The sequence below is a fragment of the Taudactylus pleione genome, unplaced genomic scaffold (assembly GCF_031769625.1).
Source record: "Taudactylus pleione unplaced genomic scaffold, aTauple2 ptg000484l, whole genome shotgun sequence".
Classification (NCBI taxonomy): domain Eukaryota; kingdom Metazoa; phylum Chordata; class Amphibia; order Anura; family Myobatrachidae; genus Taudactylus; species Taudactylus pleione.
In genome coordinates, this window is record NW_028284886.1 from 2368124 (window position 1) to 2385760 (window position 17637).

Genomic DNA, 17637 nt, shown 5'->3' on the forward strand with positions numbered 1-17637 from the left:
AGCCTAAACCACATTTTATTTAAAAAACAAAATAAAAAAAATATGACGGTATTTTTCTGTATTGTGTTATTCAGTCTGATTCTTGCAGTGCACCTCACCTAAGTTTCTGAATAGTAGTAATGTCATTACACTGAAATGTAGGAAATAATATTACCACTAGCCCGTATAATTAATGACAGCACCTTTCAGCTATTGTTTCAGCTATTGTTGTTGTTTAGCTCTGCTGCCTGTACCAACATGGCCGCCTTATCAGGTCAAAGATTTCTGACAGCTCCCGACGCACGGCAGCGGGTTCGTCCAATAAAAACGCTCCGTAGAGGTCGTCAGCCAATAGGAGCAAAGCGCGGTTTCCAGAGCTAAGGTGTGGCGGAAGTTGTCTCCTCTCCATATGTGTGACTGAGTTGATAATCATGTAACTGCTGCTGACTGTGGGAATGATGTCCGCTGTGTCTGGCTCCTCCACCCGAGGCCAGAAGAGGAGCCTAGCAGATCTGCTCGGTACACGCATGAGCTCATTACATCAGAGGTCAATTACAGGCGGCCAGCAGCCTGTGCCTCGGCAGCTTTTGTGCAACCACATGTCCCAGCATGCCAGCTGCCGAGCCACAGGTTGCTCACCTTGCGTTCAGGCACATAGACGTATGTGCATAAATGATGTTGACATGTAGCACATCTATGTTTTCATTTAACCTAAACCTTGATGTACTTGATTAACATTACACAGCTGTAGCACAATTATACAGCAAACCTGTATTGCCAATCAGACTTGTTTTCATTATTTAAGGTCATGTTTTTTTTATATATTTTTTTTTATCCCTACTATATTAGTGAAATATGATTTTCCAAGCTGCCAGTTTTGTACAATTGAGTCAACTTATTGAACAACGTTGTGTTGTACCCTGTACATACGTTATAGTGTAATAAAGCAATGAAACTATAAAAATAAAACAGTTTCATGGCAAGAAAACCCCACAAGAGTTATGAGTTTGGGATTAGGTCTAGAATGAGGTGCTTTACAGGACCTCTGACGTCACAGCCATGTGACCCGTGGCAAAAGGGGGAGGGGCAAGGTTTAGAACGGGGGCCAAAAGTGTCCCTTCGCTCGCCACGCTTCGGGCGCTGTGGCGAGCAAAGTGAACCACGGGTTGATATACCTCTATGCCCACGTGGATAATAACACTGGTAGCGGACAGGCCCTGCCGCAGCGGTCACGTGGTTGTGACGTCGGAGGTCTGTTCTCCAACTTGGATCTAGCAACAACCTTAGGGATAGCCATCAATCAAAGCATCCTTTGCAATGGTATGTGGCCATCACAAGGGAACCATCAGCGGTAATGTGCACAGATGGCAACAGGAATATGTGCATACACAAAGGGTCTCGCGGCCACAGCTGCATTGAAGATATGTGCCATCGGAAAGAGGTAGGCGATGGTGGCAGTCTTCGCAATCCTGGCGTCTAATGGAAAAATTGAGCCGGGAACATCAATGAATGCTAACCATCAGCTTCCGATGCCCATCCCCAACTGTGCAAGCGCAACAATAATGCAATTCCATGCCAACTCAGAAGCATTTTACGCTTACAACCCCTTGTAAGCATGAAATCAAGCCCGGTTGGGAGAGGCTTGATAGGATGTATAATCACTGCCAAAGTACAGTCTAGATGTCTTCATGCAAAATGCATCGGTCTACAGTAATAAAGCATTTATCTATTTAAAATTTTAAAAGGCGAAGGACACTAATGTGTGCCTTTTTTGTCTTTACATATTGGTGCAATTTCCTTTGACATGGTGAATATAACCTGATTGGTTAATAACAACACTGTTTGGACATGTACTAAATTGAGTACTGTAATTTCAGCATTTACTGGTGGACCGCTGTGAACTACACCTCTTGGCATAAACCAGGTGGATTACAATGCCACTGTCTACGGGAGTAAAGCAGACACATACTGTATTCTGCCCTTGCCGAGCTGGACGCATATTGTATATACTGTCAGCTCAGCTAGATGTGCCTTTTTTCGGGTTATGGTTTGAGCGTACAGTTTAGACACAAACTCTGTTGAACTCTACATTTGTTGTTTATTAGTGCAAATTATGTTTATTAATTTCACAAACCAAAAGAGAACAATCAGAGTGTAAAAGTTAATCACAATGGTAAGGCATAACAATAAATGGCCAAACAACAGTAGCATGAAAAACACGAGTGCTATGGGGAGTGTTAATAGGTCTGAATGTAAATAAATGCAGTAAAACAATTATGCTATAGACAGACCTAAACGTAAATAAAAAATGTTTTATTTGACAAATCCATCAACGTATTCATAGCCTCAAATAATCCTGAGAATAACTGAAATCCGTCCAAAGTTCTGTCATTCCTGACCAAAAAATGTAGTCTCCCGCAAACGCTATCACAGGATGTGTGTAATTATAAGCTGACAAAAATAGTGATGCCTCGTGTAACTTGAATGGTTTAATTGCCTTTTATATTTGTCTAATTTTCCCACGTACACTTGACCATCCTAATTCTAGGGGCATCCAGGCATTGGTATATATGGCAACAGTGCTAATTTAACACTGCTGTGTGCTAACTACAAAGGGATGCATTCCCCGGGCTAAAACACACTGGCTGTCAAAGGGCAGTAGCCTCAAGGTAGTCGCACACAAAAGTGTTCTCCAGTGTTTAACTGTAACCCATATGAAAGTGCATTTTTTTATGTATTTATAAGTCCTTTCAATGATCAATATTTCAGCCAACCGACCAAAGAAACCAGACGGGAAACCTGAATGCAGCAGTAACAGACTGCAGGAGGCTGCTTTGTATCTGCTGAGCTGTCACCAGGATGTGAATCAATTTCTGTTTGAGGTGAAAACAATTAAAGCTTGCAATGTTATTTACACACACGTCTGCAGACAGCATTGTTCACAGGCTTCGGGGCATTGTTGTGGAGTCATCTGTAGCATAGTTACTACTGTGGTCATGACTCTGCATTTGCCATTCTCGACATACGGACTGGAGAGTATAAATAGCACTTTTTATATTATGATCTTATATCCGGTTTAAATGCGTCATTCTATCTTATATGCAGCTTTGTTCAAGTTTATTGACGTATCAAGAGACATAGCCTTTTTTGCTAAAATTGTGCATATAGATCGGGGTGGGGAACCTTTTTTCTGCCAAGGGCCATTCTGATATATATAATGTTATTTGTGGGCCTGGTGCAGGCCACGCCCCCTCCGTGTGATGTCACGCGGGTGGGGCCACCATTTTACAGCAATGTCTGGAGTATCCTGAGGAAGTTCTGGGGAGCTGTAAGGGCAGCGGTGTGACCATCTGACGTGTCCTAAGGATGCTCCAGGCTGCACTGCTGCATAGATTCTGGCTGCAGGGTGCCATTCTAGGAACCCTGCTGGCCAGATGAGGCTAGCAGAAAAAAGCTGTATGGGCCATACCAAATGATTCCAGGGGCCTTATACGGCCCCCGGGCCTGAGGTTCCCCATCCCTGATATAGATGATAGCTCCAATACCAAAGTATACCATTCCAGTGCATTGTTTTATTGTCACTGGACATTATCTGGAGCATAAATCCACAAATATCTCTGGGCCTGATTCAGCAAGGAACGCACGCTAGCAGACGCACGCACTTGTCCGCTGCGAGAATATGCTAATGAATGCATACGCACGGAGACAACAGCACGAGATGCAGACGCCCAGCCCTATATGAAGCCGCCCATTTCCCTTTACTCAAAGCCTGCTCAGTACGCAAGATAGCGGAAACATCGGTAACATCGACAACCATCAACCATATTTGCATAATAGTGGTTGACCAGACCTCGCGCAGGATCTTGGCAACTTCCTGTGTGCACGGAGTCTCATCACCGCGTCTGTCGCCGCACTGGCTTAATTATGGACGACCCTAAAACGGCATCCCTACGCACAGGCACGCCTGCGTTCTCCCGACCACCCTCCATCACCACCCACAAACGGCACTTCCTGTCAATCAATATCGGAATGGGTCTGCGTGCACGCAGCGTATAGTCTGCCTACGCTTACCCGATCGCACAGACTAGTTCGCGCACGCGCAGTGAGATGCATTTATATGCGCAGTACACAAACATCAGCCAAGTGCGTGCCTTGCTGAATCAGACCCTCTGTTAGCTAGCAGACAGGAAGCCTATCACTGCAGCTCTAGCACTACCTCACACTTCACTGGCACCTATGCCGGGCACACACTAGACGGTGTGTGTACCCGGCCGACGCACAATGCGATGAACAACATATTGTGTGGTCGTTTGACACCACACAATCAGGTGAACAACCGCCCGATATGTCGTTCTCCAGACGCCTCCACAACCATGGGGTCGTTCACCAGATTGAGCAGAATGGAGGCTCGATCTGTCGATGCGATGAACGACCCCGCGGAACGGCGCATGGTCGGTCATAATGCATGCATGCTGGCCGATGTGGACGATATTTTGGCCTGATCCGCCGGATCAGGCGACATATCGTCTTGTGTGTACTCTGCTTTAGTGATGGGAGATAGAGAAGCTCGTCCCTTTTTAATATGGTAATGATAGAAACCTGTAATGGAATGGGAAAGATGTCAGTTTTAGTGAATAGTAAACTTGTTATTGTACGTATATTACTTGCTTTATGAACATTATGTTTAATTGTGGTTTAACTGTTCTCTATGGAATTATAAGCCCTTTTATCAGTAGTTATCATACCCAGAATTTTGTGTATGCCAAATCCATTTTTGTAAAATTCGCTGAATGCTAATTACTTCTACAAACAATTTATTTGAATGTCATACTGTAATTTGAATGGTAAAATTAAGTGGGATAGTACGAAAATCAATGTCATCACTAATTTAGCTACAGAAAGCAATAATTGTATTCCCTGGTGTCAGGATTTTATATAGTTATTAATGTGCTAATTTTGTCTACATCCCTTCATGTGACAACTCCCTACATTATATGGACATAGGGCCTGATTCAGCAAGGATCGCAATTGCGATTACGCACACAATCGTCCCATTGTTGCGTTCTGCGAATGCACGAACTGGCCACTGTGATCGGGACTGCGATCGCAGTGACTACGCAGACCAATCGCAGAGTGATTGACAGGAAGTACCATTTGGGATGGGGGAGGTCTGCAAAATGCAGGCGTGCTGGGGCGTTTGATCGCCGTTGCTGGGGCGTGCTTAAATTAGCCACTGTGATGCAATACGTAGCTTGAGTACTCATAGTGTGCGACAAGGTTAGCAGTCCCCGAGTAAGGTCAGGGCTTGTGTGCGTGAAGCTGCGATGGTACTCCATGTTACTGATGGTTTCGCAGTCTCGCTAAACATTACGGATGTGTGTAAGGTAAGGTGGCGTCCTTATGTAGTGCTGCGACGGCATAGCGATCGCAATGGATTAGCATATCATCGCAGCCAGACTGCGTGCGTAACAGACAAACGTGCCTGAATACTCGATTAAAATATGTTTATTAATCACCATTTAGGCAGAGGCTCCGTCATGCAAGAAAGTATCCATCAGCGAGAGCTCGGCCTCCAGACAGTCTCTGAAATCTACTCTACTTACAGAGACCTTTATTGGTAAGCTAGCTATACATTTCCAGGGTACCCATGTTACTTCTAGTCAGGAATGTTGCACGTACCATCATAGACCATCGCCAAAACCCAAAATTGTTTTAAGAATGTACTATTATGTGATAAACATATAGTACAACTGCTATGCCTGATTCCATTGTGTAGTACATACGCTATAGAAACCTTCTATCTTGTTTTCTTCAAGGCGCCACTTTGCGAGATCAGGCTTTACATTTGGGCTCCCCGCCTAATGTACTCGGTGCCAAAGCAGCTGTCTCCAACATCCAACAGATTTGCCGTGGTTCTGCGGACAGCACGCAGGAGGGGGTGCTCAGTCAGGACCAGCGGGTGAGCACAATTGAATGCGAAACCTCGGTTAAATTTATGTACACATGAACACACCTGCAGTGGCAAAGAAACAGAGCATTCCACTGATCCATTGTGCAGAAGTCTCTAAGGATCTGATTTTTTCCAGCAAAATTTGAGCGGAACATCTCATATAATTATACTTAAGTGTATTTAGAAGGTTTCTATTGTCATTTTGTTATGTTGGATGGTGTTTGTATTCACATACATGGAAAGGCACACTCTGAAGTTCATTATATATCAAAATATCATTTATGATGGCAAGTGGCCTCCACTGTTATATTATTGTGACATTTTGGGTCAGGGATATGAGCAATTGATAAACTTTTACAGATTGCAGCAATGTGTTTACCAGCCTATTGTGGAATGATTGGTTTCATGTATTTACATAATGTCTGCTAATTTATTGGGAAAAGCTTCTTTTTTTTTTTTTCCTTTTTTTTTTGTGACCTTCCTGATTTGGTAAATAGTGACAGCATATTCTGCAAAAATCAGGACTGTTGAGTGGTATGAACGGTGTACAGTGCTGGAAAAATTCCATAGGTGAGACAGCAAAATTTCTGTAGGTTATCATACGTTTTGAGAGCTTTGATACAACTTCCAATCCTCTTTACTGGGAAAACTATTTAACTCTTTCAATTTAATTTCTGTTCCCCCTGAGCTGTCAATTTATGTCCTTTTAGAAAGAAGTTCTGTGTGATCACGGCTGTTAATTATAATTGCAGAGCCTTTGGGGTGTTCCAAGCAACTTTGGGAAGCCATATGTGCTCCAGGGTAACCTGGAGTTGCTGGACATTAGGACATTTCCTGGGTACTTGCTAGGAAAAGTAAAAGTGTGTTAAACTAAATATTTGCATGTTGCCTCTTTTCCTCCGATAACAACAAATCACTTAGGCTCCAGTGAATATTGAATCCATTAGAATAAGATAACTGATTTAAATAAATTCGAAACGAAATACACACATCTTTTATGGCAGTGTCAGAATTCTCAGAGATAAAGTATCCCAAATATGGTACTTTACGTAAACAAAAATAATACAATGTTTAAAATAATGACATGATACATAATATAAAATGAAAAGTGTATGTGTGTGTGTGTCTGAGTTTCAGCTGAATAAATTGGACTTCTAGCTCCCTGATGAAATCCCAATTCATTCAGACCGAAACGCGTTGATTATCCTGTCACATACTAAAGAGAGGCTAAGACGGACCTTTTCATGTAAGTGACACTTAGCGGAATAATCTGTGGCCATACACATGTTTTATTTGACATTATGCAGTATGCCATTATTTTAAACACCGTATTAATTTGGTTTGATATATTTTAGTATTTTTCATTAAAGTAATAATTTTTTGTATTCTTTATCTGTGAGACAATTATCTGAAACTTCTCAGTTGCCCTTTTTTCTACTTCAGGGTCCATAGGGGGTCCACAGGGTTGACCTTGGGGGTATAGGTTGGGAACCAAATCCGGGCACCACGCAGTTAAAGCTTTTAGCTCCCAGGATGCACTTGGGTCCACTCTCCCTATAACCCCGCCCCCCAGCCAGAGGCACCTCAGTTTAAGTTGGTGCCCGGCCGGAGTCGGGTCACCGTTACTGCAGGGGGGCTGCTTAGCAGCCCCTAAGCTTAAAAGAGTTTTATTTTATTATTTTTTTACTACTCTTCAGAGCGGCAGCATCAGACTGTCCAATGGACGTCTGAGCTGCCGCTCCTACACCCCGCCGGCGCTGCGACGCCAGTACAGATCTGGGGATCGCAGCGGGACCCCAGAGTCTGTACTATCCGGGCTCTGGAGGAATCCCTGGGCTGCTGCCGGATCGACGGGGACAGGTAAGTCGCGTGGTCACCGCTTGCGGTGACCCGCGTGTACATGCAGCCTTATGCCTCCGGTCTCTGGGGACAGACCGGAGGCGCTAGCGGTGGCGGCGGGCTCCCCCTCCATGGAGGCATACCCCGCGTGTCCACAGCCCACCAGGGATTATAGCGGCAGCGGGAGCCGGCATCCCGGGGGGTTAATTGCTAGCCAGGGGAGGAAGCCTTCCCTGTCTAGCGGCTCCTCCCCTCAGCTCAGCGCGCCTTTCAATAATACAGTCTGGCGTCGCTGAGCTGCTTCCTCCGCGGGCCACGCTTCTTCTGAGGTCTCCAGCGGCCATTTTCTCTCTGTGGTGCTGCAGAACTCTTAGGATGTCAGTGAGCCCAGTCCCCCTGCGTACCTGGCCATTTTGGGTGAGTGTACACAGCGCTATAGCCTTCCCAGACACTGAATCTGGGCAGTTGAATGTAGCGACATTGTGCAGTATATTATATGTCATGCTTATGTATGTATATATATTTTTCTGCATTGTATGTGACTTATGCTAGTGCTGACTGTCTGCTTTTTCTCTCACCTGTCAGTGTATATCTATCCCTTTTCTTTATCTGCCCTAATACAGGTGTACCTGGGGTGGTTCTGAGACCTCACATATATATATTTGTTAATATCTGTGAGGTTTGTCACATACTGTTGCGTGCTGCACGTTGCCATATTTTAGATGGAACTGTGAGTTGCGTACGCTGATAATGGGTTCCTGCAGCTAATCTTAGCGTCAGTCAGGACCGGTATGGCGCTGCTTAATATTTCCGTCAAGATAGTCAGATATATCTGACCAGGAGATTGCACACGATACTGCACCCATTATTGCTATCCTGCAAGTCATAGCCTGCAGGAATTAGTGCGGAGGATTTTAACTCAGAAAGGTTTACGTATGCGGCACCATCTGGTGCCGGGCCCCTTGCACGACCCCCTTAAAGGGCGTTGTTTCTCAGGATCCTCTCCTTTGAGGATCGCCGGGCGGGCCCCATTGTCGTCACTCGCTGGGAGTTACTTCACCATACTGCCCTTTTGAACTCGGGGTATCTCGCAATTTCTTGCAATTTACCCCTGTGTCACAGACTATCGCTCCCTGCCGGGGTTTTTCACAGTACATGAATTACCTCCGATACCACATCGGTCTGTCATTCCCCTTGCAGGGATTACCACAACGGCCACCCTGGTGGATGTCGTTTTATACGAAATACTAATTGGCGTGATATACGCCCTGTGGTTACTGACCAGTGGCTCTGCCGTGAACTGGATGGTATATTCGGCTCTTTCCCTCTCACATGGGGGGGAGCCGATCTCAAGTATTATTATCCATGCTTTGGGGCTGGTAGCCAGGCTCATTCTGGATATAGAGAATGTCGATCCTGCACCAGTATCATACATCTCCCGTTTTCTGCCCAGCGGGTGGATCTCATAGCGGGAGTCTGGCTGTCCCCAGATACGAGGAGTCACAAAGGCCTCCTGTTTCCCATTCCCTGAGGGTCCTCACAAGTAATGGAAATCCCCTTCTGGGATGGATTTGTATGTTAATCATCGGGTTACAGGCATTAATACGCCTCCCATCCCGGCCTGGACGAATTTTACGGATCCGTAGGTGGTAACTTTGCCTGAAATCAATGTACTCGTTTTCAGGGCCTGTTGCCCGTCCTACCATGGCCATCGCATGGTGATGCTTTTGTGACGTTTTTCCCCTCCAACACGTCTGAGGTTCAAATATCTTTTTGCCGCTCACAAAATATGCAGTGGTCATATGTGGGATTACCTCATGGGATGCCGGTCTTCTAACTTTCAGGGTTTCGGCGGCGTCTGTATCCGCCGCAGTACCCTATGGCTGCGTTATGGGAAAGCAGAGGTGCACACTCCTTCCAGGGGGAAGTTCTTGTTTGGTCCTGACCTTGACAAGATCGTTGCATCATTGGCAGTATCACTAATGGGGAGATACCGTCTTTAGCTACTCCCACTACATTCGGACTAACTCTGTTAAGTCTTTTTGTCCTCAGGGTCAGCCTAAAGGCCTGTTTTTTCCTAGGCTGTCGGCCTCCACGGGGGCCACCATATCCAGTACCGAGCAGTCCTGGACTTCCGGACGACCCTGTTTCTACACCTGAGGATATACCCTCAGCCTGACGGGACAGGTCTACATCTGGGGAATTTCCAGAGTGAGGTACTGATTCTCAACGGCCTCTCATTGCTCATGCAGCCTCCTCACAGGCATTGTTACACGGGCCCTTCTTCAGAACTGATCAGGGCCTTACAATCCCAGAAAGCTATACAGTCTTTGTGGTAAGCAGAGCTATTTCGGCCAACCTCACTATCTCAGTGAGGGACTGGTTGTTCTACTTTCTTTTTGGGGCGGTGACCGACTGGTCCTCCTTTGCCTATACTCTGTCTCAAATCCCTGAATCAGATTCCAACGGTGCCTTGACTCAGGTGGAATCGTCCATGCTCCATCATCCGATGTTTGGAACCTGGGGATTTTATGGTATATCCGAGTATTCAGGATACGTACCTACGGGTACATACAGAGCCCTCTCATCAGCATGGGTTCAGGTTTGCTGTGCCACAGCAACACTTGTAAGTTTCGGGCTCTGCCTTTTGGGGCTGTCCTCAACTCCACCGGGGTTTACCAGCTTTATGGATTTTCTGACAGTTCACCTGTTCAGTGTATCCGAATGCTCCTTTCTCTGGACGGTCTCCTACTTTTAGCAGGATCACCAAGGTACTTTACCGCCAGGTCAGGATAACCGGGGCTTCTTCTCGTCACAGAAAAGTCCTCCCTGCATCCCTCACAGGGTTTTCTTCATCTGGGAGCACTGCTGGATTCTCAGAATCTGAGAATTTTTCTGGCGTAAGACAAGATCTCCACTCTTCAACTTCGAGTGTGCGGATATCTACGCAGTCGACATATGTCATTACTCTTTGTGATGCGCGGTCTACCAGAGTGTCTACCTTTTGGTAGGGTGGAATGTGCTCAGTTCCATTCCAGGCCTTGCCATAATTGACTCCCCTCCAGATGGATCGAGTTTTTTCCATCGGATCGCTGTTCGAACGATGATACTTTCTACGGAGGCGAGTTGGTCTCTGTCCGGGTGGCTATGGCCATCTCGTCCAGGGTGTTCTTTGCTAAAGACAGTGTCTGGTCCGCATTCATTTCGGGGCAGTTGGACGTCTGTCGCTTCTGCCCTGCCACTTACCTTGTTGATACTTTAAGCTGTCTTGGACTTTCACTCTGGCCTAACCCATTTGTCACGGTAAACCTGAATAGGTTCAGTCCGACAGTGTCACAACAGTGGCTTCCATCTAGGCAACACTGGTAGTTGGGTGGCAATGTTAGGAATGTCACCCATTCTGACATAGTCCAAGGGTCTTCTCCTGGCCAACTCTGCGGTGTTTATTCCCGGAGCTCTCCATTGGGAAGCGGGCTTCCTCAGCCGTCACGGCGTGCATCCCGGGGACTAGTCTCTTCTCCAAGAGAGGTTTCAACTCCTGGTGAGCAGAGGGGGCCTCCCTGAGGGGATTGATCCCCATGGCCTTCTGACTCGATCACACATTACCGGTGTTACAGTCCAGCTCTAGGAGTACTGAAGCTACCTTCAGTGACTCTTTGTCAGTGAAGTGGTCCTTCCACTTTGTGTACCTGTGTCCTCCGGTCTCCCTTCTTCCTCGAGGTCTTCGGAAGTTTAATTCGAGACGGAGGGGCTTTCCTTCTGGGGGCTCCAGGTCGTCCCAGACATCACTGGTACTAAGATTTTCGGAGTCTCCTCCTCGATGCTCCGTTCCTACTGCTTCACTATCTGGACCTGTTGTCTCAGGGTCCTTGTTTTTCCCTGGATCTGGATCGCTTGTCTTTAACTGCGCCCCTACTGTGGTCCTCGGGCTTCCCTGGCTCTGTCTTCATTGAGATGTTTAGAGCAGATAGGCCAGACTTTGCTGGGATCTGCCACGGACTGTGGCATACATAATTCTTATGGTATCGTACCTGTCGATACGATCCTCCGGTGTCCAGGATTTCCAGATATTCTGGCATTCCTTCCAGCTGGCTTGGGTTTCACCCTTGGCCTGGCCTTCCTGACAGTGCGGATCTCTACACTGTCGGTATGGTTAAGATATGGAATTGCTCCGCTCTGATATCCAGTTCATCCTTTGGAGTGTTTTCTGGATTATGTCTCCACTTGTCCCCCCTAGGGACTCCTGGGGAGTTAGTAGTGGTTCTTTGTTCCCTCCGGGGACAGTCAATGGAACCGCTGGTTGTGATAGCCATTACATGGTCTATTGTTTAAGCTCTCTCTCTCTCTCTCTCTCTCAGGGTGTTTAAATCAACCAGGAGAGTGTCTAAATGGGGAGCGTTCTCATGTGGCTCCCTCTTCTGGAGGGCATCATGTCAGGGTGTGAGTTGCTCTCGCCCTGTGTTTCTTCTTAAAGTGGTTTTTAGGTTCCATATTATTCTGGAACTTATGGTATGGCCATTCAGTTCCCAGTCCTCTCGGCTGTTGTGGCCTCATGGACTGTGGTCCGGCCTCTTTGGCTTTATGTGATCCGTTCAAGTTCCTTATGGTAAGCGGACTCCTTATTGGTGGTCTGCGGTTTCTGGTTTTAACAGGAAACGATGGCCGGCCTATAATGAAATGTTGACTGGATGGCCTCGTATGTCTTCCTCAGGGGCCTACCCATGGGTGGGCATTTCTGTCGTTGAGGCTTGTTTTTTTCTCGGGCCGTGTAACCCTCGTGGGCGGCTCGTCGTGGCGCCTCGGCTGTTTTGCCTTACTAGGTGTCCACGTGGTCTTCTGTCCATACCTTTTTAAGGTTCTAGGCATTGGTTTCCTTTGCCTCTCAGGATGCTTCCTTTTTGGCGACGGATTCTCCTCTCAGCACAGGAGCGTCCCCACCCTTGGTTGAACTGCTTTGGGACATCCCCAAGGTCAACCCTGTGGACCCCCTATGGACCCTGAAGTAGAAAACAAGAGATATGGTAAGAACTTACCTTTGTTATCTCTGTTTCTACGAAGTCCATAGGGTCCACAGGGCGCCCGCCCTGACGCACCTGGCTTCATATGGGCTGTGTTACTGGTCACCGGCTTCCCGTCTCCTTTTCTGTGAGTATGGTTCTAGAGTGTTCCAGTTTTCTCTCTCTTTTTCTCTCCTCCTCCGGCCTTTGGCTACTTACAATCTGAGGTGCCTCTGGCTGGGGGGCGGGGTTATAGGGAGAGTGGACCCAAGTGCATCCTGGGAGCTAAAAGCTTTAACTGCGTGGTGCCCGGATTTGGTTCCCAACCTATACCCCCAAGGTCAACCCTGTGGACCCTATGGACTTCGTAGAAACAGAGATAACAAAGGTAAGTTCTTACCATATCTCTTGTTTTTCCTATCGCTTTCCCTCATCTAGCTGTTGCTTGCATTAGGTGACCATCCGTGGTGTGGTAACCTGATATCTGTGAATGGACAGGTGTATGACACTTTATGTGTACCTACTTATACCATTATGCTTTTGTGAACTTGATATAGGAGCGGTTGACTGGATTACTGAAGACGCTGAAGGGACTTTTGTCTGAAAACTGTTTCAGCCACATGATTTTTTTAAAAGAGCTCTGGGAGCAAGAGGTAAGTGCAGTACAGTGTGTGACGGCTCTTTACAATGGTAGGGAGCCTCTGGTCACATGTAGTGTTTACAGGGATCATGCTGGGCATTCAGCAGCAGCCTGGAGGAAAAGGTGGTACAAGGGTAGGATGTGATTGTCATTGGGATTTATTGAAGTCCTACCTTAAAGAAAGGTCTTTTATCTGCTGGATATAGGTGTTGGTTTGTTTAGCAGATCCAGATGAGACTGATTGTTGGTGGTTAGCTTTGGTAAAAACAAGATGTGGGATATTTATCAAACCTTCAAAAGAAGACAAATGGAAGTGTTGAGCATAGCAACCAACAATCAATTTTTGCCAAATCTAAGAGCCAGCTTAAAAGTTTAGGAGCCAGATTATCGTCCAGGACCAAAAAATATATAAAAACTTCTATAGACCACTACACGTGCCCCTTCAATGCCTCTTAACCTCCCTACATACCATCAGGTCACCCCACATTCCTCTTCAATGGCCATCAGATTCTACCACATGCCCATACCTGCCCCCAATTCATATTATACCACACAGTATGAGCCCCGAATTGATGATATGCCACACAGTATGCCCCAAATTGATATGCCACACAGTATGCCCCAAAGCCGGTAAACTTCACCAGGTCCGGAGGCCTCTGGTGAGGGACTTCTGCCATGTAGCCCTGCAGCAACTCCGTCAGGACGGGCAGGCTCCATCCCCTCCGGTGGGCACTCACAGCCAGGAGCTGGCTGGCAACTTTTAGCCTGGGGGGCAAATGCATACAGGCGGCCCTGGCAGAGGAGTAGCGTGTAGCCAGGGTGCCCGAAGAACATGCGTGCTACGGCCCCCCCCCCCTTCAGGTGTTCCAGGGAGGAGGCGGGTCCGTATGGGATTAATGTAAAGTAAAAATAAAGATTAGGGGCAGCCCGTCGTGGTGCCCATATGCAGTGCCCCAGGAGAGAACCCCCTTATGCAGGCCTCCAGTAGTGCCCCCAGTAGTGATCCCCCCTATGCAGTGCTCCTTATACAGTGCCCCCAGTAGTGGTCCCCCCTGTGCAGTGCCCCTTGTGCCCCCAGTAGTAAGCCCCTTATATAGTGCCCCCAGTAGTGGTACCCCTATGCAGTTCCCCTTATATAGTGCCCCCAGTAGCAGTCCACCCCCCATGCAGTGCCCCCAATAGTGGTAACCCTTATGCAATGCCCCTTAAATAGTGGCCCCGTTGTAGTCTCCCCCCTATGCAGTACCCCCAGTATTGTCCTTTATATAGAGCCCCCAGCAGTGGTCCCTCGATGCAGTGCCCCCAGTGGTAGTCCCCTCCCCCCTATGTAGTGCCCCTAGTAGTTGTCCCCTCCCCTTGTAGTGCCCCTAGTAGTAGTAGTCCCCCCTTTGGAATGCCACCAGTAGTAGTCCCCCCTTGTAGTAGTAGTCCCACCCACTTGTAGTACCCCCAGTAGTAGTCCTCCCAGTTGTAGTCCCCCCCCTTGAAGTGCCCCAGTAGTGGTCCCCCCTTGTAGTGACCCCAGTAGCCAGTAGTAGTCCCCCCCCCCCTTGTAGTGCCCCCAGTAGTGATCTCCCCCTTGTAGTGCCCCCAGTAGTAGTCCCCCCTCCTTGTAGTGCCCTCAGTAGTAGTTCCCCCCTTGTAGTGCACCCAGTAGTAGTAGTCCCCCCCCTTGTAATGCCCCCAGTAGTAGTAGTCACCCCCCCCCCTTGTAGTGCCCCCAGTAGTAGTAGTCTCCCCCTTGCATTGCCCCCAGTAGTGGTTCCCCCCTTGTAGTGCCCCCAGTAGTAGTAGTCCACCCCACCCCTTGTAGTGCCCCCAGTAGTGGTTCCCCCCTTGTAGTGCCCCCAGTAGTAGTAGTCCCCCCCTTGTAATGCCCCCAGTAGTAGTAGTCCCCCCCTTGTAGTGCCCCCAGTAGTAGTAGTGCCCCCAGTAGTAGTAGTCCCCCCCCTTGCAGTGCCCCCAGTAGTGGTTCCCCCCTTGTAGTGCCTACAGTAGAAGCCCCCCCCCTTGTAGTGCCCCCAGTAGTAGTAGTCCCCCCCTTGCAGTGCCCCCAGTAGTGGTTCCCCCCTTGTAGTGCCTACAGTAGAAGCCCCCCCCCTTGTAGTGCCCCCAGTAGTAGTAGTCCCCCCCCCCTTGTAGGTGCCCCCAGCAGTGGTCTCCCACCGTCGCCATTCGCTCCTCCGTCTGTCCGGGCCGGGCCGCTCTGCATTATGGGAGAGACGTCATGACATCATGATGTCTCTCCCATTGCCCACTGCGGGAACCGGAAAATGGAGCGGCTCTGGCAGTGGGCGCAGCAGCAGCTAATGAGAGTCTGTCTGACTCTCATTGGCTGCCGATCAAAACAAACACACAGCTGCCGGCGGCTGTGTGTTTGCCACTTGTGTAGTGCTGACCGAACTCAGCCTGTGTCACAGTGACGGTCAGTGCGGCCTGGGGGGCACATGGCACCCTGCCCCCCGGCCCAGCCCGCCACTGCTCACAGCATGGTGGCTTGGGTCGGGAGTTAGTCCAGGGAAACACCTTTTACCAGGAATTCTGGAAATAAATTACCTTAGAACATGCGACTGCCTGTCCAATATATACCTCCGATATTAATATCACGTTCAGTCTGTGCAGGTAATACGGATCATTCCACTTGTGCTTGTGTTATAGCAACTCTCTCCTGGTGGGACGGTTTTTCTATGGCAGCCTTTATTAAAGCATGCTCCTCCATTGCGTCAGCAATGGTGACAGCTTGCTAATTGAGAGCCTTCTATTTTATTGAATACTGCCATGAAAAAAATCAGCTCATCGGAGAGATCTACTACTTACAAGAACTAGTGCAGCCGTCTAGATTAGTGGTGTTCGCTGCTCTGATTGACTCAATATTGATATCTGATGTACATATTTGTAACTTTAATTACGGAATTCCCGGTGATCAGTGGGGTTCATAAATACTCTGCCTCTTGATTAGCCACTTAACTGCTATGGTCGCATTTAATGCGACCGGAGCCAGAAGTGCTTCACCTGGCAAGGTTGCATTACATGCGACCACGCCAGGCTGCTCCATCTCCTAGCTTTAGCAGAGGAGATTCGTTCTGCACAAGTGCTGAGCGGATCTCCTCTGTCTCCCAGGACCCCTTGGAAGTGATATGGTGGTCTGTGACCACCCACATCATTTCCAGAATCGCGCCACAGAATGCCATACGAACGGCATTCTGGGGCGCATGCGCTGATAGTAAAAGTGCGAGGAGGGGAACACAATTCCCCCTCGAGACCCCTGTGCTCATCTCTGCGTGTGCAGAGATCAGTAGCAGCAGGGGTAACTGATGATCGGTCCTCACGCCACACTGCGCTCTGCTAAGGTGAGGGGGCGGTGCTAAGTCACGGGGAAGGCTTTTTTTTTTTTTAATAAAATATTTAAATATATATTTAAAAGTACTTTTTAAACTTAATCAAATAATAATAAAAAAACCCCCGACAATTTCTGTGCGGTTTTGACGGGAAAAAAAAAACGTTAGTGGTTAAAAGAAAATTTCTGAGACATTATAGTTCCTTTAATAAACCTGTTTCCAGGACCTAAATAGAAAGAGGTTTCTTATCTCATTTGATAATTCTACTTGTGTGCGGTCAGTGCAGGTCTGATACAAGCTCCAATTACGCTGTTGTGCTTTCACATGTACCCCGTCACTGATTTTTGGAGTGTGGTTGCGTTATGTCATCTTTCGATCGCTTGTTGTGTTGGTCTTTGTTATATTATGTTAATAAACTTTTTTTTTTTTTAAGCCAATCATTTTGAGACAACTGAACTCTGCCTACATTTGATTACAAAGCTTCTATTGATACAGATGTGTCCTCATACTTCTAGCCTCCTTGCGCATTAAACCACCTTTCTAGTCGAGCCATGCTGTGGTGTGACTCGGTAGCGCTGAGCATCTTTTCGTGCAACTTTTTACCTTCAAACGTGTCTTATTCGCACAGGGATGCAGGGCGGACACGCAGCTTCTGCTGATTAAACTTATATATTCTGTGTGCGACTGCTGGTGCATCTGCATGCAAAACGCTACGTTACAGCGTCACAGCTGCGTGTAACGTAGTATAACGCATGCAGATACACCCGCAGTTGGCGCATATCATTTTAATCAGCAGAAGCTGCTTGTGAGTCCTATGTGCATCGCTGTGTGAATAAGATGCATTTAAAGGTAAAAAGTTGCACAAAAGATGCTCTGCGCTACCGAGTCGCACTG

General features: G+C 47.6%; 1 protein-coding gene across 3 annotated transcripts in view; it reads left to right on the forward strand.

The window, feature by feature from the left end:
• The first annotated feature begins 360 nt into the window (after window positions 1–360).
• FANCA (FA complementation group A) overlaps window positions 361–17637 on the forward strand; it is a 157119-nt gene continuing 139842 nt past the window's right edge. For all 3 annotated transcript variants that reach the window (XM_088449420.1, XM_088449419.1, XM_088449421.1), the window contains exons 1-5: window positions 361–498; window positions 2749–2861; window positions 5503–5596; window positions 5796–5938; window positions 13323–13418. In XM_088449420.1, the coding sequence (XP_088305546.1) occupies window positions 435–498; window positions 2749–2861; window positions 5503–5596; window positions 5796–5938; window positions 13323–13418 (510 nt within the window). In that variant the 5' untranslated portion in view covers window positions 361–434. The remainder of the gene's footprint in view (window positions 499–2748; window positions 2862–5502; window positions 5597–5795; window positions 5939–13322; window positions 13419–17637) is intronic.